The sequence below is a fragment of the Tympanuchus pallidicinctus genome, unplaced genomic scaffold (assembly GCF_026119805.1).
Source record: "Tympanuchus pallidicinctus isolate F22 unplaced genomic scaffold, pur_lepc_1.0 scaffold17, whole genome shotgun sequence".
Taxonomy (NCBI): domain Eukaryota; kingdom Metazoa; phylum Chordata; class Aves; order Galliformes; family Phasianidae; genus Tympanuchus; species Tympanuchus pallidicinctus.
In genome coordinates, this window is record NW_026294690.1 from 6,567,188 (window position 1) to 6,587,331 (window position 20,144).

The following is a 20,144-nucleotide window of genomic DNA, read 5'->3' on the forward strand; positions in this document are numbered from 1 at the left end:
GCAAGCGGGAAACGTGATTCCTTTTCTCTTTTATTGACACTGCCAATGTGACTACCTTTACGCAGGCAGATTGCTTTCCTACATTAACATTTCCGTATTAATTTGGAAGTAACATTTTTCCCTCTATGCCTCCTAAGGTTATCCAATTAACACACAATGATACTTTTAAGAATCAGTTCCCACGTTGTCTCTTTAACAACCACTTTTTTCAGATCTGGGTAAAGGTTACTTGGCAAGAATACATGCATAGGACATTAAATGGAGACCAATCCACCACTAAAAGGTAATGCACATAGAACATAATACAGTACTTCGACATCATTTCAAATAAATACCCACATACAAATGTAGTAATTTTAAATGCAACAATATTTCTTATGAATCAATACTGTAACAGAAGATGGAAATATAAGTCCCCACATCTAGGAATAATAATGTTGTTCTTTGTGTTTTTTTTCCAGCAAACAGAAATCTTTTCCCTACTGTCAATATTATTTCAATTTGTACTTTTTTTGAGGAGGGGGAATTCCCCCCCAACAAGTACCAATTTAATCGTTCACATCAGCCTCAACAAACAGCACCCCAGAGGCAGGTACAGCTTGGTGATGCACTGCTCCGTTTCTGTTTCCTGAAATCACAACCATTAGGTATAACATGCAAGAGAAGTTACTCGTGTTCGTTGTTCACATTTGCAAACAATACTATGGTTAACTGCATCCACCACCACACGAAGCTAAATAACATCAATGCTCCCGATGCGCCCCCCGTACTGTTACACAAATGTGTTTCTACATCCTGCTCGTGTGTTTGCTAGGAGTCCGTTTGGTTCCCAAAGTGTATTCGGGTTCGTTTCGGTTTTGTTTTTCTCTCTTCCCTCTCTTCCCCTGAATTTGTAAGGATTTGCACGATGAGATATCATTGACTAACAGAATTTTTTACAATTCCTTGAACATACCATCCAGCACAGTAAGTCTACCCATTAAAAATGTGCGACAGGGGAGTTCGCTTTGCACTTATTGCTCCACGTCTTCACTGAATTCCACAACAGCCACTCCGCTCCCTCCTGTACAGACGAAGCTGTTCTAAGGTTCTCCCTTCAAATGATTAAAGGCACTACTGGCAATAATTAATGACAGAAGGCGCTGATAGATAACACCCTATCATTGACAACTTTAGAATTTTTCTTTCTAAATGTACCATAATTTGGCACAATAAAAATGAAAAAGTAACAAAACAATTCCAATTTGGAATTTAACTGGTACAGTTGTATAAAATTCTGTTAATCAATAATACTTCAACTTCCTAAAACCCAGGAATTCTGGAATTTATAGGTAACACTACTTTTCTTATATTTTTCAAGTGCCTATTACTGTTTTAACCAGAGCAAAGTCAAGTTTTCTTCTTGTTACATTGAACTATTCCTAAGAATAATAATACAATATGAAAAAAACCCCAGAATTTGAATACCCTGGATTTCTTAATGAATATGGCAGTTAAAAAAAAAAAAAATCAGTAATTTAAACATATAAAGCTTAACATTTCATAATAATAAAAAGCTGCTGAAGCACAGCACACATATAGTTTAGCAGAGCTCCTGTTTTGTGTTGAAACTCTTTTCTAAACACATCTAGAGCCAAAAAAAAATAATCTCTGCCACATGCTGATGTAGAAATCAACCATCAGAAGTCGAAGTTGGAGAGGAACTATGAGCACAAACCACTGCATTTATATAAACTCTTCTACATAAGGAATTAAAGAAGCTAAAGAGAAATATCAAAATATCAAAAGTGCACAGGTTTAATGACCGGATGAACAATGAGCGTCTGCAATGAGATAAGAAATTCCCCCATCCAAACATTTCTAGTAGATCATAAACTAATGTGGTGATCATTACATTTGAAGTAGGTTTCTTCAGCACTTGTAAGTTTTCTTACTGCAGCAGCACTTATAGGTAAAGCTTGTTTGTTTTATAGCTTGAGACATAAAAGGAAAGTTTCAGGTAGTACACAGGGAAAGGAGTTTTCAAAAGTTAGGATCGGGGCAGTGGTTTGCATTCTTTGTGCAATGGGCTACCACTTATAACCACAATGAAAGAGGCTAAGAAATGCTGTTGCACTGTTGGAAAGGCCTTCTCCATGGACTATTCTACAGCTGAAAAATGGAAAAAAAAAAATAGCATTAGAAAAAAAAAACAAAACAGTGTTTAATTCTCATAGAACTGACAACTTAATACAACGTGCTGCAAAAGCTCCATAGCAGGTTAGTTGTTGAGGGAGTCTGTTAGCTTGCTGGGGTTGAAGCAGCGAATTTAGCTCAAAGATGCTTTCCAAGCTGATGAAACAGTGCTTTATGAGTTTAGCCTGGAAGTATAGCTTTGCAGAAAGAAAGTTTCTTACAAGTACTGAATAAAGCTTTGCTGTTCAAGCACAAGTTAACAGCAATAAATGTGCAAGAAACACTTTCCAGAAACATGCAGGTCAGTGTGTCATGCAGGCCAATGCAGAGAGCATCATTCAGAAGAGCCTGCTTGCAGAGGTAGGTGACGGCTTAAGAAATTTTTCATGCTTTAGCCCAACCCATTGGAAGTGATATGAAAGACTTACAGCAAACATACATTTTAAGAAATGGTTAATCAGGAATTACAAGCCTCAATCTTAAACACAATCATTATCTAAAAATACAAACAGCAGGATCAAGTCACCTTTACCACCATGGCTCATTTCTTTTCTTTTTTTAAATTATAACAGACACTAGAAGAAGTTTAACCATGACTTCAACAAGCTCAAATAGCGGTGAGGTTTGCCTTTCAATTTATAGATCCACAGAAATGAAAGAAGGTAGAAATGATAACTAGGACTATTGTGCTGATAGCAAAATTGTTCGTGCCTGGAACTGAAGAGCGTGAGCTAAGACCAGTAGTAATAGCCACCCTAACACTGAAATCTTTATAGAAAGTTGCAGCTAATTTGAAAAAAAGCCTGACAATTAATTCAATTAGTTTCTCCAATTTACTTCTTTTGCCATCAGTATTTTGTGAAAATACTGCAATCAGAGACGTGGTGAGAGATGTATTACAGCTCCCTACTGTAGTGGAAGCAAACTTCTGTTTCTATTGCAGCACAGAAGGTGAGCACGCCGATGCCTCCTTTACCAAGTATTTTTAATTACACTTAATGCAGGAATGAGAAGAATAAAGGCCTTTTGGAAGATTGTGCAGCAAAGAAGAGAAAAGCAGGATTGAAAATTGTTAAAAAATGCCTTGCTTCTAAAATATCAAACCTGCTGCTTAGCACAATTAAAGCTCAAATTCAGGAGAACTCAGTGTTTGCTAAAAAAAAAAAAAAAAAGTAATATCAGATGCACAGGGCCTATTTTCTAAGGCCAGAATTGCTATTTGCAATAGCAGTGCTGTTTCAGCAGCACATCAGAATTAACAAACCTGGGTTTTCCCCCAGCTCTCAATCCTGGGAAATGCAATTCTGGCATTTGGCTGTGGCATCCTCATGTTTCTCGGCTTCATAGCAAGTTTTCCACAGTTCCATTGGTTTGCAGTCTCATTGTATGGGACTTCACTGTTATTTTTTTTCCTCCTAGTATCTGGGAAGCCAAAATCCCAAGCGGTTTCCCCTCTCTGGGAAAACAAGCTGTGCTCCTTATTACCTTACATGAGTACTGTGATATCTCCTGACTACTATAGGCAGAGTGGCAATGCAGAGGAAGCAAGCTGCTGATCATCTATAAGAAATGGCAGTGAGATGAGGCGGTACCACAGCGGGAACATCAGAATGGCTTTATAGAACAGGACTACTGAGCAGACAGCTGTGCAGTCTCGCCTTGCTTTTAAGTACTACTATAGGCATACAAAATTGTTTGAAAGAGTACAAAATGAACAGGGCTTTACATTAAAATGAAGTCTGAGGGTAGGCACTTGAAAACTGGTTTGAAGGGAAAAAAAAGCGTGCCTTATTGTGCTCCACAGATTTTCCACAATTTTAGAAACAACTTTTTCGCTCTTGATCTTCCATATAGGCACCAATTATGAAGTACACTTTTGTATTTTCAACCATTTTTAAATTAAGTGGCTAAAAAGGCCTCTTAGAAGTTCAACAGCAGACTAAAGTTTGTTTGTTTTTAAAGATTAATATGCATACTAAGCTACTTCATAAATATTTATTAGTGGGTGATCTGCTTCCATTTCCTGTGCCTATAATGTAGAGCCCTGTGGAACATGTTCTTGCATAAGGAATGCAACATCGTTTGTGTATTTAAAAAATGATCAGAGCTCTGAAGCATCATCCTGTTTGGATTAATACTGAAAGCTGAGAAAAACAATACTAGACCATAGTCTCATTACTTCTACACAGACACATCGTGTGGCTACACTAATATACCAAACAGATTCCTCCCCAGGTGTGCTGCAAGGAGCATCAGGACACCATAGAGATCCTTCCAGGACACGGGACTTTTCCAGAGTATAATTTCAAGTGAAACTGCCCACAGGTAGGATCCCAATTCTCAAACTTTTAGCTTTTATACCAGATGGGGGTAAATATTGCATATTTTTAGTATAAATGTGCAAGTTTCATCTGGTTAACCCTCTGAAGTGAGGGAAGCAGAGTGTAAATAACGTATCCTACCATGTATCTCCTAGCTTTTATGGCCTATAAAAGCTCTAGGACATTGGTAAGTGGTGATATAACTGCAAGTTCTTAGTATTTGCCATATCAGGCAAATTATTTAATTTTGGTTCTAGTTTCAAAATGTTACCTGTTTTCAAGACATAACTCTGATTTGAACACTTGCTTTTCACCACTTCTAGCCTCAGCAGCAAGGGAGGTTTTCTGTTCACTTCTGTCTGTGAAAGCATTTATTAAAGTATGCTGCAACCCTGGAGAAAGGATCACATTTGTGCTATAGGAACTACAATTAGTCACACCAGACAGAATATATCAGGTGTACTCTTAACACTTACCATAACCAGCAAAACCCACACAGGTTAATTGTGGAAAAAGCTACTTCCTTTCCACCATTAACTTGTTAATACCATCCCCGTACTTACGAATTAGTTACAGTTAAGACCACCGTAATACAACTTGTATTACCTGGTTTAACAACTTACTAGTACAAGTCAACTCACCGCGACGTCAGATAGTGGGGATTTACGCTGACAATTACAGCATAAAATAAGATGCATAATACGTTTTTTCTACACACCTCTCCTAGTCACAATAGATTTTATATTTTTCGCTACAAAACACCTGGTTATTAAGGACAGATCCTTCAGGCCTGTCTCCACAAGAGCGAACATGACTTACAGTAGGGTTACTGCTCTTGGCTTTGGAAGCAGATTTTGTGCGCACTCTTTTGGACTGCTCGTGGTCCAGCTCCAGGTGCTCCAGGCGCTGGGTCAGTGCCAGTTTCTGCTGGATTGCCATCCGAAGCAAGGAGTTCAGAGTCTTCTTCTCATCTTCAGCTGCCGCGAGCTGCCGCTGCATTTCATCCAGCTGTGTGACATATTCGTCACATCTGCAATGAAATACATCAACCTTTAGCAATCCCGTTTCCATCCACACAGCATGAATCCCTCGTGCCTGGCAGATATCAGCACAGTCTTATAATCTTGTGGTTGCTTGCATACAGCTTTAAACAGGAACTCTGGTCAACTTGTGGAAATCACAACTACCTTCAGTGGGGTCCTTACAGTCCCACGCTCAGCACTTTCACGCCTTTCAGGGCAGCACAACGAAGGGTGCCCCTGGATAACTGAAGCCTGGTGTGAAAGAACTCCTGTATAAGATGTGCAGGATGTCCTACAGCCCATCAGCCCGACACAGTGCACACACATAATGCCATCAATTTACTTTTGTCTCCACTTACACAGAGACCACATCCATTTTAACTTTCAGGCAGCAAAGGGAGTCAGAGGGGAGCAGTAGGAGTGCTGTAATATGGCCATTACCAGAGCGCTTATTGATGCTGTTCAAAGAGCCCCTGTGCTTCACAGGCTGTTAAGTCACCCAGGGACAACACCAACCAATTCCCAATGGAGACTGAACAGCACTGTTATAAAGATGCATCTTTAATAATTTTAGTTTAATCTACTCTGTCTCCTGATGTGAAACTATGATTAGTATTTTATTACTGCTTTTTCTACAGCAATTTGCTTTTATATGATAGCTTTCACCACCAAAATTAATTTTGAACCAATTAAACAACAGAACTGGGTGTTACTAGGAGCCCTTTAGGGGAGGCCATACGGATGCCTGCTTGGAAACTGAGCTAGCATGGTGCACCACAGTTTAAAAGTGTCTATCTTTACATGTACGTAAATGCACATTTACTGCACACAGAAGAATTATAAATATGGGTAGCAAGAGAATAATCATAGGCACCAGCTGGAATTTACAATGGCCACATCTGTAAAACACAACTACTTCATAAAAGCAATAATATCTGCAAAGAAGTTCCTTTTAATGCCAAAATGGAAAAGCCCCTGAGGTTACGGGACATTTACCATCATTAAACAACATAAAGAAGACTGGGAAAAAAAAAAAAAAAACAACACCCACACTGAATAAAACCACATTCACATGCAGATTTGTCAGCTGTGCTTATACAATGAAGTCCTCCATTCTGTTCTCCATGACTTCAAGCTGCAGGATTAGGCCTTATCCTTAACCATTTTTTTCTTGGGAAGAGAACAAGGGAAAGGAAAAAAACCTGAATTTTATTTTGGAACACATATGGAGATTATACAGTAACCCAGAAACGTTTATGTAAAACCTGCAGACTGCAATGTAGCTTAGCCTAGCAGAAGGATGTGAGTTTAGGGCTGCTGTGTGCAGGAACCTCCACACAAATCTCTGCATGCGGCAGAAGCACTGTAGAAACCCTATGTGAGTTAATGGTGAGCACGGCAAAACCAAAACAACAAAGCAGTATCAAAAAATCAGGAACCCTAAACATGCTACGATCCTATTGCTTGTTGTTTCCTCTTCAGATTTAGAGGGACATCACAAGGCAAAACAAGTCTATGCGCCTCTGTGAGTACAAGCAGAGAGGAAGACATGTAGGAATAGCCCTGGGAAGACTGAGAAGAGGAAAAATAAGTCTTGCTGCCATACCAGCCCTCCCTGCTCTCTTATGGAGGTGGCACCTGGCACCAGCTTCAAATGAGGCCAGGGCTGCAGGAAGGCATGGCTCATGACATCACTGCTCACACTATGCCCTATTGCTCTAGTTTGTTAGAAGTGCATTTCTTTCATCTGCGGGTTGGAACAAGGTGCAGACTAAAGACAGAAGGCTGAGGGCTGTTGGGTTTCCCTCCAGTTTTTACACGCTCTTGTGACATTCTAGGTAAAAAGTGCCTGGTCACTTGTGCCAAACCTGATAGCATGGACGGGCACCTGAAGTCATAAAGTAGTTGGTGTGTGAGCTGAGCTAGAATTAAAGCCATGAATTTGTCTCCAGAAACTTACTGTAGCAAGTCACTACCTCGACACACTTGATGTAGTGCAAAGGTTCAAAATATCCAATGATTGCCTCAAAAAATGAGGCATGCAGGACATAAAATGCCTCCACCGCTTTTTTCCACACAACTCTACGAAGGCAGCTTTTCCTTCCTGAGCAACAAAAGAAGTGCTATCAGTAGCATACAAACAGCTGCAATTTTTACAATACCTGAATAACTGTTGTTTTGTGTGCGGGCGGACATGGGACAGGCAGGAAGTCTAACTACTATGCTGCACATCTTTGTGCACCCTGAATCTGTTTTCCTGATCTTTAAGTGAATTGAAACAATACAGCCTCGAAAGCAAACCTTATCCTGGTGCAAGCGTGGTTGCCCTCAGTCAGGGGAACAATCCATAATGCAAAACACTGCAACAGTTCCTTTGAACCAAACAGGTGAGGACTGAAAATTGGATGGGAGAGCAGATGCAGTGTGTGCAGGTGGACCAGGATGTGCCCTACTTCTGCTGCTCACCCACTCCCCATTTCGCTTCCTCACACAAGAAGTTAGCTTCCCCAGGCACTGCAGCACAACAGCCTTCAGAGCTGCTTTACTCAGAGCAGAGCTACCCATGGTAGCAGCAGCCACTACAGCGTGCTTCTGTGGTACTTGTAGCTGTATTTCTGCTTTGCAGATGTAACAATAAAATATCTTTCCTTTTCACAATCCCATGTGCCATGTGCTCAGCTACTTCCCAGCTGTAGAGTGAATGCAAAATCATTAGAAGATCAGAACACAAAGTACCTTTGTTTTAAAAACACTTTTGAAAATATAATTGAACTCTCACTCTTTAAAGAACATAAATTGAGCATAAGGCTGTTGTGCTGTGTTGTGAACATGTTCACATTTTTAAGTGGATACTGAAGAGAATCTTTTGATGTTGCCTATTTTCTTGGGATTCATAATTAGAACAACAGAACAAAGAGCTCAAGGAAACACCTACTCGATTCTGAAGACCACCACCAACAAAAACAAATATCCACACAGTCGAACATTAAATATTGTGATGGGAAAAAGCAAAATCCTCTAAAACTGTTCAATGTCAAATTTTTGACAAATATAACGAGTCGGTTCATTTTCAAAAGCTGCAAATCACTACCTCTGACAAGTGCCATAATATTCCTACATATTATTTTCTTTAAACTTCAGCATGTACCACACTTAGTACCATTTATAGCTGAACTCACTACTGACTCAAGATCTTTCTGCAAATAAGTGACGTAACCAAAGGCACCTGGATATAATTAAACTTCTTCCCCCCTCCTCTGCAGTCAGCATGAGGCCCATAACACCATTTCCAAGAAAGCAAGACTGAGGTGTGACTGAAGGAGGCTTCCAGAGCATCGACTGCTCTCACTTCTACATGGAGAGATTATGCTGTCAGCCTACATAATGGCACAGAAGATTTAAACTCCCTATGTGTTAGTAGAGCAGCAGTTAAAATGACATGTAAATGAACAGCGAGTGAGTTCAGCTGTAAGGGGTATTAGCCACCTGCTTCCAAACCGATTCTTTATGTTAGAAATTAATATTAAAGACAGAATTTTAACACCCTCTTTCTTTCACCTTCCCCCTCCAAAGGCAACCTTCTGCTCTGTTTTGCAGATGACCTCCATGGATACCGCGTGGACCAGGACCGAGGACAAGGTTTACAGTTTATACTATTTAGATTGTTAACTGCAAGGCCAAGGTTTAAATAAAGACTTCCCAGGAGCTCACCACAAAAAGACAGAAAACTGAGGGTTGTCACTACATATGGACAACAGAAAACAGCCAAACCTGAGCATTATAGAATTATCAAGATTGAAAAAGACTGCTAAGATCATCCAGCCCAACCTTCAACCCATTACACCACCATACCCACCAAACCAAGCCTTCAGGAACTACCAATCGTAACCACCCCAGCTAGCTACTGAAGCTGTCCGCCCCAGAGGAACTCACACTGCGTAGGGATTTGCATATCCATTAAAAAAATATGTTTGTTTCTAGAAAAAGTTTTTAAAGCATAATTATTAAAAAAAAAACTCTACATAAGCCTGTTCCAGGCAAGCAAGCTCATTGCACACACCAGTCCCAATTCAGCTACACAGAAAATTCACCCAGCTCCAACTGCAGGACCCTGGCCCTCCTCTAGGTCAGCATCTGAACGACTCTGGGAAGCAAACTAAGCCCAGCTCTTGCTTCATGTGCACAGCTGTACTGCACAGACTCAAATAAAGCATGAATGCTGATGAAGGCAGAAGAACGAACACCTTGGGGTTGGCCAGCTTAAGGCTCTATGTAAGGTACAAGTAGGTCTGGTGAAACTGTACTCATTGTAAATTCCTCACTGGCAATTCCTTCCTCAACGCCTTGCATTAAAAACTCATCTGAGCTGTGCATTGAAAAGAATAAATCTATAGCCTTTATACGTGTGCATCACTGACATCTGCACTGTAAACAGAGTATAATTTATAACCAGCTACAGTTTTCTAAAATGCTTACAATCAGCCATGTGTAATCAATGTTCATTAGTAAAAGCTATTAAAGGAAGTAATCAAACCATAAATCTCTTATAATTTGAAACATGTGGGAAGGATTGTGTCCTGCACCCCTGCACAGAGGGGGAACAGTCAGCCCCACACAGCTGGGTACTGCTCTGAACTTCCACTGATAAAAACTCTCAAGGACAGATCATAAACTTTTATGGCAAATTCCCTCTTCTAGAATTCAAAAGAAAACTTTTTTTTTTTCTTTTCGTTTTTTGTTTAGACCTATTTTAGAAGACAAAACTAACGATCTTATGCCACTAGATTAGAAGCAATTTCTAAGCTATCACCCAGGCAGGACTTTTTTCCCAAGTCCTCACTGAAAGGGGGGAGCAGAAGATGAAGACCTAATCCTGAACTCTCCATTCCTATCAACGCTATGCAAAAAGCCAAACAACTACGTGGCTACTAGACTACAGATCCAAATAGCTGCTGCCGTGGTATTGCCATATAAGGTATTTTCAAGTAACCCACTTCATAATTCGATTAAAAACAAAGGGCAGACAGGCTGCGTGCCAAGAGCTGGCATCATCCTTACCTACAGCACAGGGACATCTCCTGCGTTCTGCTCTCCTCAACATTCAGCATAACTGGGCTTCAAACTAAGCACCAGGAACTCGTGGGGTGGACACAGTTACTTTGAAAGATATCTGAGGGAAGACTGAACTCATTGCTGCAACCCAGCTCCGGGGTTTATCTACAAGGAACGCCTTCACCAAGGCTGAGTGCTGACATATCCAGCATTACTTGCATTAGGCATTTTAATTGTCATACTGTGTAGAGTCTAGAGTTAGTGTTACAGTTACATTAGTGTTATAAACATGGCTATTAAGAATAGTTCTGCTGGAAAGGACCTACGAGGATCATCCATTCCAACTGCCTGCCCCCTTCAGAGCTAACCAGAAGTTGAGTCATTCTGTTAAGGGCATTATCCATTATCCAAATGCCTTTGAATAATGACAGGCAGGCACAGGACATCAACCACTGTCTATAAGATATTACTTATGTCTTCTTCTGTGGGTAACACGGCTGAATGCTTCGGTCCTGCCCTTATGTCGCAGCCCAGACTTTCCAGTCATCCTTCATCAGCTCCAGGTTGAGCAGCAGGAACAGGACACAAACTCTTACTCCTGTCTGGAATCCCACTCTGGAAATTTTCAAAGTCCCATTTTCAGTGTCTGGTTCCTCTGAGATTTTATCCTACAGGGTATTTTTAGACAAGCTCAATATTTTACTGTGTGGAGTCCAGCTACATTTAGCTATATTCTCAGTCCTGTGAGGACTGCACTGTTATCTGCATGAATTTAAGCTCCTTTATATTCTGCAGCCCCTTGACGATCAAGAACATGGGAATACTTTCCCAAATACTTTGGACACTCAGAAAAAACAATCTGACACAGTTTATTCATTTAAAAAACTCTCCATTAACAAAGAGCAGCTAGTTTCTTGTAGCCATAAGCTTTGCTTCTCACCACATTCACTAGCTTGCAATTTTCATCTCATATTACATCCTGTCACTTTTTCCAGTACATTCTAACATTTGCCACTTGTTCCTCATTGCTGACTTGTTGCCAAGCTTGTCTCTCCTTCTATTTACTGTTTATGAAAACAGTGGGGCATGGGGATAGCCATTAGTTACATCTGGGCACATTTGTTCTCTGCTTGTAAAAACCTCTGGCTTCTGCAGGATTTCTCAGTGTTCTATCTTTATTTCAGAGGAACGAGAACTGCCTGTTCTCTTATTGTCCTTGATTGTTCTCAGCCTCTGGAAAAGAAACAGAAAACGTGAAGAGCAAACTGCAGAATCCTGTCGTTTTGCAGAGGGGTGAAGATCACAGAATCACAAGGGTTGGACCTCTGAGGTCATCAAGTCCAACCTCCCTGCTAAAGCAGGTTCAGTCAGAGTTCTCTTCTACCATCAAGGAATAGATCTAGGAACTTCAGTAAGGACTCAGCCAGTGCCCTCTGATGTTTATTCTACATTCTGGTTAATAGTTCCTGGGAAGTGGCAGTCTGTCTGTTGACTTTAGAGACAGCCTTGAAAACTCACTTTGGCACAATCTAGTTTTTATATGATTAATAGTACTGAGATGAACCTCACCCTTACAGGGATCAGAAAGACAGCCATAATTTATTTCGTGTGAAGAGTTTTAAGAAACATTGGGAAATATTCTTCCAAACAGCTGCTTCAGATAACAGGTAAAGTGCAGGAACCAGGTGGCATCCATAAAAGAGAAAGACGTACCTATGCATATCTCATAACGAAGCTGAAGGCTGCGCCCTAATGAACCCTCACACCCTAACATGCATCAGGCCTTGCTGTTCATTTATATTTTGCACCACTGAGGACTCCTGTTAGCAAGTGCAAACCTATTCAAGAAAGTAAAGCAAAAAAAAAAAAGTTCAACTTCTCTTCGAGTTTTTTAACAAAGTAATCATTGCATCTTTTTTTTTTCCTGGAGAATTTAGTAGCAAAATACCAAATTATCTGATTGCAATACAGCACTGCAAGAGCTGTTACAGTCTCATTAAGCAGGTAAATTCCATTTCCAGCTCTATCAGGCAGATTTGAAACCAGCCCCCAGTGCTTTCAGCCCATTTGTACATACAACAGGGAGAGGTGTGCTGATTAAGAAAATCTGGACTTCTGCAGCAGAGCTACTGAATGCGCTTCCATAGTACATTGTGCATATCTTGATTTATTCCTTTGTGTGACAGCTTAATTTTAGGCTTCCGGTGTTGTCTAGAATGCCCCAACAGTCTCTCAATAGCTCCTTTAATGCTGGAAGCTATTAATCTGGGTTTGCAAGCCTTCCTTTGTCTCCAGCCTCAAGTCTTACTGCATTTTTATTACTTATTAAAAATAGCTGGCAGCATTGTCACATTAGTAGGATTACTCTAGTTTAAAAAGGAAATTAGGTCAGTTATTCTATTCACGCTCAATCTTCAACTCACATTATTGTTACAGTTCTCTTGCATCCTACAAAATGGTCAGTTTCCTGTGGAAAATACAGATGTATGCAGCTGTCTGCTTCACCCCACAGTCAAACACAAAGCACTGAAATGAGTATGGTGGGGCAAGGGACCCACCATTTGTTACTCATCTCTGCTGATAGAAACTTCTTGGCCAGAGCAGGAACGAGACTGACGGTGCTTAATAGATGCTCCATTAGCTGTTTGCAATGGCAGAGAAATAAATTGGGCTGTTAATACTTTACATTTTAGGCGCTCTTTAAATATCAACTTCAAAAACTGTTTTGAAGTCACCTTTGCCCAAGCACCTCGGAATACCCCTTCCCTATCTTACCTGAAATAAGGGCTCATACGTAGCAGCCACTGCAGGGAAATGCTCACAGCCAGCCATCAGGCTACTAAACCTCCCTGACCAGGGGTCAAGGAGAAAAGGAGTGACAGTGCCCTATGCAGCAGCAAGTCTTGAAAGCTACTGAAACACCAGGCATGCAGCAGGCAACCAGCAGCTCCTACGCTCTCTGCAACAGGCTGGAGGCAGAGTACAAAGGCCCAGCTGCAGTGACCAGCAGCACAAGTGCTCACAAGACGAAAGGTCGGTGGAAGAGGTCTCTACTCCTTCCATCCTCAGCTTTTTCAGTCCTGATTTGCTCTTGGCCTCTGATTGCTTTCACTACAGTTACTATGTAGAACAGAAGTTCAGAAATGCTAACTGTTCATTTAGGCAGGGGAGTTGGCCATGCATTCCCAGACAGTGCCTTTAATCACACGCAGCTCCCTGCAATAACTCTGGCACTGAGCTCTTCAGTCTCTCACTTTAATAAGAACTTCTATTCTGCCTTCCTCATGCCACAGAACCCTTTTCAGTACAAGGACAAAATCGACCTCTAGGTGACAGCACACTGAAACAAGGCAGGGAAAGAATGATTCCTCTCCTAGTTCTCTGACAATACATCCTCTCCAAACCACACTCACACTAACCCACTGAGGCAGCAGAATTAACATGTAGGAAAACATAGGCAGCTAGCTGTCTGCATCTAGGAAAAATAACTGAAAGCCAGTAGTGTATTTTTTCCTTTCCTCTCAGCTTCAAGCTATCTACAGTTAACAAAGAGATATTAGATCACAGTCCAGAAAAGGAGAGCAGGATAAATGCATGCTGTGCAGGGTTCTGCTTTCTCCAGCATAATGAGGTGCCACAACTCCATCTTCAGCTTCCTTAGTTTACATTTTGCCTTTCCATGCTTACTCATACACACAGATATTGCTGAGGAAGACTGAATCACCAGGAAGCCTGTGGTCACTAAAGGGACATTCATGCTGCTGCAGATCCACCTCCACAAAAAAAGATATGGAAAAGCCTCAGGAATCTTACAAACATCCTTGTGGTTCCCTATTGTGGTACTTTTTAGCAGATGATAGAAAGAAAATGTTATACATTTAAAAATGTATATACACACATGCACACACTAAGAGAATGCAGAGAACCACACAGCACATTCAGACTGTCCCATTCCTTTGGATTATCTTAACAGCAAGTGTCTAGGTTAATTCACCAGCAGCTCTCTTCTCTCCACCTCCTTCAGGCAGCATTGTTACATACAGGCACAGGAGCATTGTTAGGGATGTCCCTGTGAACGTCACTAAGCTGGGACAGACAACTTTTAGATGAAGGTTTTTCTTTATTTCTCGTTGTTTTTTTGTTGTTTCCTTTTTGTTTGTTTAGTTTGGTTTGGTTTCCAGGATTCTCTGCACACCGGAAGCAACTGCACATTCCTTAGCTGTGAGAGCTGCATTCTGTAATAAGGTTGCTACTTCAACGTTTCTCAAAGAGAAACATGTCAATTTTTAAAGAAATCAATGGCAGTAGCAGTGAGCAACACATAAGTCAAAATGAATTTCTCACTTGTACAGCGCATGATGCATCAGCAAGTATGTATTATCTGCTAACACCACAGAGCACAACTAAGGAGCAGAAGCAAGTTCTGATGACCCTGTTGAGTTCACACTGGTAAACGAAATGAAAGATGCCAACTGCAGATCAGGCAACCTAACAATGTACGTTTGTGTTTGCCAGCATCTTTGTTTGTTTGTTTTTCTTAATTGCTCCAGGTCAAGCAGAGTGAAATCTTCATTGAATAAGAAGCACTTGTTTAGCATTGATAAATGTCAGTCCTCAGCTTTAAGGACTTCAAGAACCAGGGATAATGGTCAATAGGGACAATAACTCAAATTATTTAAATAACCCCACATCGAACTCCTGTTTTGTAGCAGCATACTATAATCCTAACATTTCCCTCATCAACAAGAACACACTGCAGACAAACACTGTGAGCAATGAATGTGGAAAAGGACACGCCACCCGGCCACTTACTGCATGGGCAGCTTTGCTGCTTGTGGCCCGGATGCTCAGCTGCTCCCCCACACAAGCAACGAACGACATATTTTGCAGAGTTCAGATATTCTTTACCTTGTAGCAAACATTGCTCTCAGGGAAGAAAAGGTAGCAGCATCTTCTTTCAAAGCCTTCAGCTCATTTCGCAGCTTCATCATCGTCTCTGTAACCATAGCTTTCTCATTTTCATACTTGCTTTTTAGGTTGGCAAGAGCTACCTCTGCAGTCTATCATTTACCAAGAAGAACAGAAACATAGCAATTAATGGAACACTTCACCCCTTCACATAATTAAGCATTTACTTAGTATTGGGATGTTAAACTTCTGGTCAACGTCTCTTGAACAGATTAAACAAAATTTCATCTTTGAGCACTGGAAACAGATGGGATATAGGGGGGCTCCTGCTCCCACCAATGTGCATCAGCACCTAGGAAGTTATGCAGTATACATTTAGTAATGCCTAGCTTTAACTACTGAAATGAAAGTAGGCATTACATACTTCAACACAAAGAACAAAAATGTCTAGCATGTCTATATTTACACACATCTAACTTGCACTTAGAGCATTTTGCTCATCTTACGTTATGGGATAACTTTATGTTAAAATACAGTAAAAAAGGAAGCTGACAGTACATATTTATTTCTTACACAATGCTGTACTTGTACTACTTTAGAGGAGACAACAAAGCATGTCACAGTGCCTTAGCACTTCCTTAGTGCCTTATTTTCACCACTGCCCTGCAAATCTGTATTGCACAGTCCAACCACCAAAGACTGATTTTACCTTTCAACCTTGTTATTGTTACCACATTCTTGTATCGCATCCTCACCTTGGAAAACTTTATTTTACTTTGTATTTTAAGAGAGGACATAAGCTTAAGAACTCTAGAATTCTTTCAAATAGAAAATAAGTTCTTTCTTCATTTTATGTTTCTTACATTAAACATAATCTGATATGATTCACATTAGGTAGCTTCAATCTATACCTAAAAAAAAAACTCTCATGAGTATGTGACAGCCAAAAGCCAGTTAGAGCTCCAGTGCTCAGCTTCACAGTAGTGCAGCTGTGTACCTCACCTGAAACAGCTTGCCTCTTCTCAGCCTGCTTCCCTACAGATATCAGGAAGAAAAGCTCCACTGAACTTAAGAAACAGCAGTATGTCCTCAAAGATAAACTCTGCTGTATTTATGACCTGATATATATATAACCATCACATCTGTAAGACACACTAACCTGTTTGTTGGCCTTGAGCACAGTTCTCAGCGTTGCTATCTGCTCTCTCTTGGTGCTCAGCAAGGACTTCAATTTGAGGATTTCTTCCATGAGAGCTTCCTTGTCTTTGTCCACCACTGGCCCAAGTTCTTGAGTAGCAACACGCTGCCTGGACAACTCAGTTGTTCTGTCCACAGCAGCTTGCAGGTGTTTGATCTGATCGCGTATTATAGCTATCAAGTTGTAAATGTTCATCGGTTCCTTCCGAGGATCCGACACGGGAGATGGCAGAGATGACACTGGAGATGGGCTGCTGTCACCGCTGCCATTCTCTGCCTTCCCTAGATCAATCGTTAACAGCCCTTTGGAGAGAAGAATAGGAGACCTCCTTCCCTTGGCCTCTGGACTACTGCGTCCTCCTTTGCCTTCTTTGTAGTAATCCAGCATCACCCTGTTTGGAGTTTCATTGTTGCACATGCAGACATGGTGGTATAAATTGGCCAGCTCCTCACTGAAGGTGACTAGTTCATCTTGGGCCACACTGAGACTGCCCTGCGTTTCTCCAGCAACATCACTGACTTTCTTCAGCTCCTTTTCCAGCCTGGCCACTTGCTCTCTATCATGCCTGCTGGATTTTTCTAAGGACGCAATCTTTTCCGTGAGAGCTTGGCTCTCGGTCTCATATCTGTTCTTCTCTTCCTCATACTTAGACTCACATTCTTTGTATTTGGCCTTAAGATTTTTAAGTTCTTCTTTTAGGTCAGTAATCTCTGCCACAGCCACTTTGTATTTGCACTCCAGGATCTCCGGTCCATTGATGTCAACTTCATAATAATCTCCATCTTCATGGCTGTCTCGGTCCTTCTCGTTGTCCAGGGCAGACTGGCGCTCCTTGCTGACCTGGAGTTTCTTCATTGCGTTCAGGTTTTCAGTAAGCCTGCCAACTTTCTCATGCTGCTCTGAAAGGGCCCCCCGTGTGTTTTCCAGCTGTTTCTGAGATTCCTGTAGCGTCGTTAACAGATTCACTTTTTCTCTTTCCATCTGAAACACATGAACAGAGACAACCACGTCAAGGAAACCTTTTCACTGAAGTGGCTTCATTTTAAGAGACAGCAACTTAGGCCGAGGTCCACATGCTTACAGAAACCTGATCATGTGCACATTATTGAAAAGGCTATTTCATGTACTCAAAAAGAGAAAGAAAAAAAAAGAAAAAGACCCAAGGAACTATTCCGAGCTATTTCTCCCCAGATATCTTGTTGTCATTCTAAAATGGGCATTTCTTTGTAAAAATATGCTCACAGCTGAAGATAAGCTAAAATTTACTGTTATAATACAAATTTTCAAGTAAATATAAGACAGCAAGCAGTTAGTCAAGAGTGGGAGCTTGGAGTTCCATCAAAATATTTTCTGAATTGGCCTAAGAGAAAGTTATCACAAACATAGGACAGTCCAGAATGCAAAGCCTCAGAAATACTGAAAGTTTTGAAGATTCTCCTCAGAAAGTTCTCATTTTGAAAGAAATCCATTTTTCCAATGGTTCTTTCTAACAGGGCTCTTAAAAAAATAATACAAAATGACCTTAAAACTTTTCTCAGCAACAGAAATATGTACTTGGTTTCATGCTCTGCAGCCTCCCAAAAGAACATACATAACACAGAAATGCTCGGCACCAATTAAAAGCCTGTAATTTCAGAAATAATTACAGAAAACAGATACGGTTGTGCAAAACTCCTTTTGATGAAAGTGTCTGGAATAGCTATCCATTCTTTAACAAAATACTTACACTATGAAGTTTCTTGCTACAAGTAACGTAGAGGACACAGCATGTATTGCATGCCACCAAACAAAACATGACCAAATTTAGCTTCTTTTAATAACAATTAAAAAATACCAGAATATGGATTTTACGCTGCCGAACATTTAACATCCTCAAATTCTAAAGCATAGATGTCCAACCAGCTAGTTTATGTTTTTGTTGCCTTATGTTTTAATCAAAAATGTATTAAAAAAAGATTTTGTCACTTGTCTACATTAATTATATTATGTATTTTATATGCAGCCCAAAACAATACCTCTTCACCCAGTGCGGGCCAGACAAGCCAAAAGCTCGGACAGCTGTGTTCTAAAGCAACCAAAGACTTCAGAAATACAATTCATACTGTAAGGTGTCCCCCTAAAATACTGAGAAGACTAAAATTCCAATCTGAATGAACTCCAGCACTTATTTGTAAGTACATAGTTGCTTAGAGAACATGCTTACCTGCACAAGCTGTTGTTTCAGCTTCTGGATTTCAGAAATGTTTAATTCACTGAGAAGATCTGAAACCAGACTTGGTGCTGGAGGGAAGCCTTCATTTTTCTTGGGGGTTGATGTATTGTTCTTGCCACTGCTGTGTTTGCTCAGGCAATTTTGTTCAAATCCATTCATGATTTCGTCATTATTGGGCTCCGTGGCTTCATCACTGAACTTCAGACCATCCAAAGAGATGTTCAGGTGACTGTTGTACATGGAGTCATTGATGTTCATGTAGTGAGACAGCTCCTTACGAAGGTTGTTCTTCTGCTCTCGCTCCGTCTTCAGCGTCTCCAAGGCCTCTTCCAGCTGACGTTCGGAGATCTCCTTCAGCCGGATGGCATCTTCCAGCTGGCTGTTGAGAAACTCTGTTTCCTCCTCAAGTCTTTTGATTTCATGTTTCAGACCTTCAAACTCCACCTGAAAATACACAAACAGGGGAACAAACTGCTAATGAAAACGTCTGCCTATAAAGCACCAAGTATTTTTATTTCTGGATGTTTGATTTCACTGAACGTGGTGAGAAGGAAGTAATTCTTTCTGAGTCTCGCTGCTGCACTGTCGTGCTGCTGCTGCAATCACTGCCTGCTTACCTTCACAGACATCATAGAATAAAATCCCTAAGCAAATTGTCAATTGAGTTGATTGGCTCCACCTTAATTAAGGTAGCTGAAAGGTGCAATGTGTGATACAGAGGTATCACAAAACAGGCTTTCCTAGCACATTATGTAAACTTTTCTTATGTTTGATTAACAGATTCCCTGATCAGCCTTCCCACAAACTTTGCCTCAACGTTTCTGAAACAGAGCCCCCCAAAACTATGCTTCTGATTCTCTCCTGCATTGCTTTTTGTATATGTCAGTGCTCAATCCCACTGGTGGGACACACCTAGCAATCAAACTCTGCTTTTATACATTCAAAATACAATGTTCTATTATTTCTGCCATCGTTGTTTCAGCAGCACATCATTGTCAGGGCTACAACTCAGACAGTTAAATGACATCTTACAGGATGCTGTAAGTTTTTACCTGTAAGACTGCATTATTTTTAAACCTCTCTTGCACTGAAATTATGAACACAAACAAAGTGTGAGCTTTTGAATCTCTTGAAAAAAAGAAAAGATTAAAGAATATCCTTCCTTACCTTGAACAAAGAAACCATGCTAAATTATATGACTACTTTTTGCTAGCTATAAAAGAAACTTCAGGTGCCAATATGCACAAGTGCTGAAA

The 20,144-nt window shown here is 40.6% G+C and overlaps 1 protein-coding gene across 3 annotated transcripts in view; it reads right to left on the bottom strand.

The window, feature by feature from the left end:
* Nucleotides 1–20,144, bottom strand: part of BICD2 (BICD cargo adaptor 2) — a 79,218-nt gene continuing 59,074 nt past the window's right edge. Inside the window, exons 4-8 of one of the 3 annotated variants that reach the window (XM_052678871.1) lie at nt 18,880–19,332; nt 16,638–17,657; nt 15,479–15,630; nt 5,361–5,526; nt 1–2,151 (exon numbers count right to left, since the gene is read on the bottom strand). In XM_052678871.1, the coding sequence (XP_052534831.1) occupies nt 2,146–2,151; nt 5,361–5,526; nt 15,479–15,630; nt 16,638–17,657; nt 18,880–19,332 (1,797 nt within the window). In that variant the 3' untranslated portion in view covers nt 1–2,145. Of the gene's footprint in view, nt 2,152–3,271; nt 5,527–15,478; nt 15,631–16,637; nt 17,658–18,879; nt 19,333–20,144 lie in introns of those variants that run through there. The other 2 variants (XM_052678870.1, XM_052678869.1) reach the window with 2 other exon arrangements.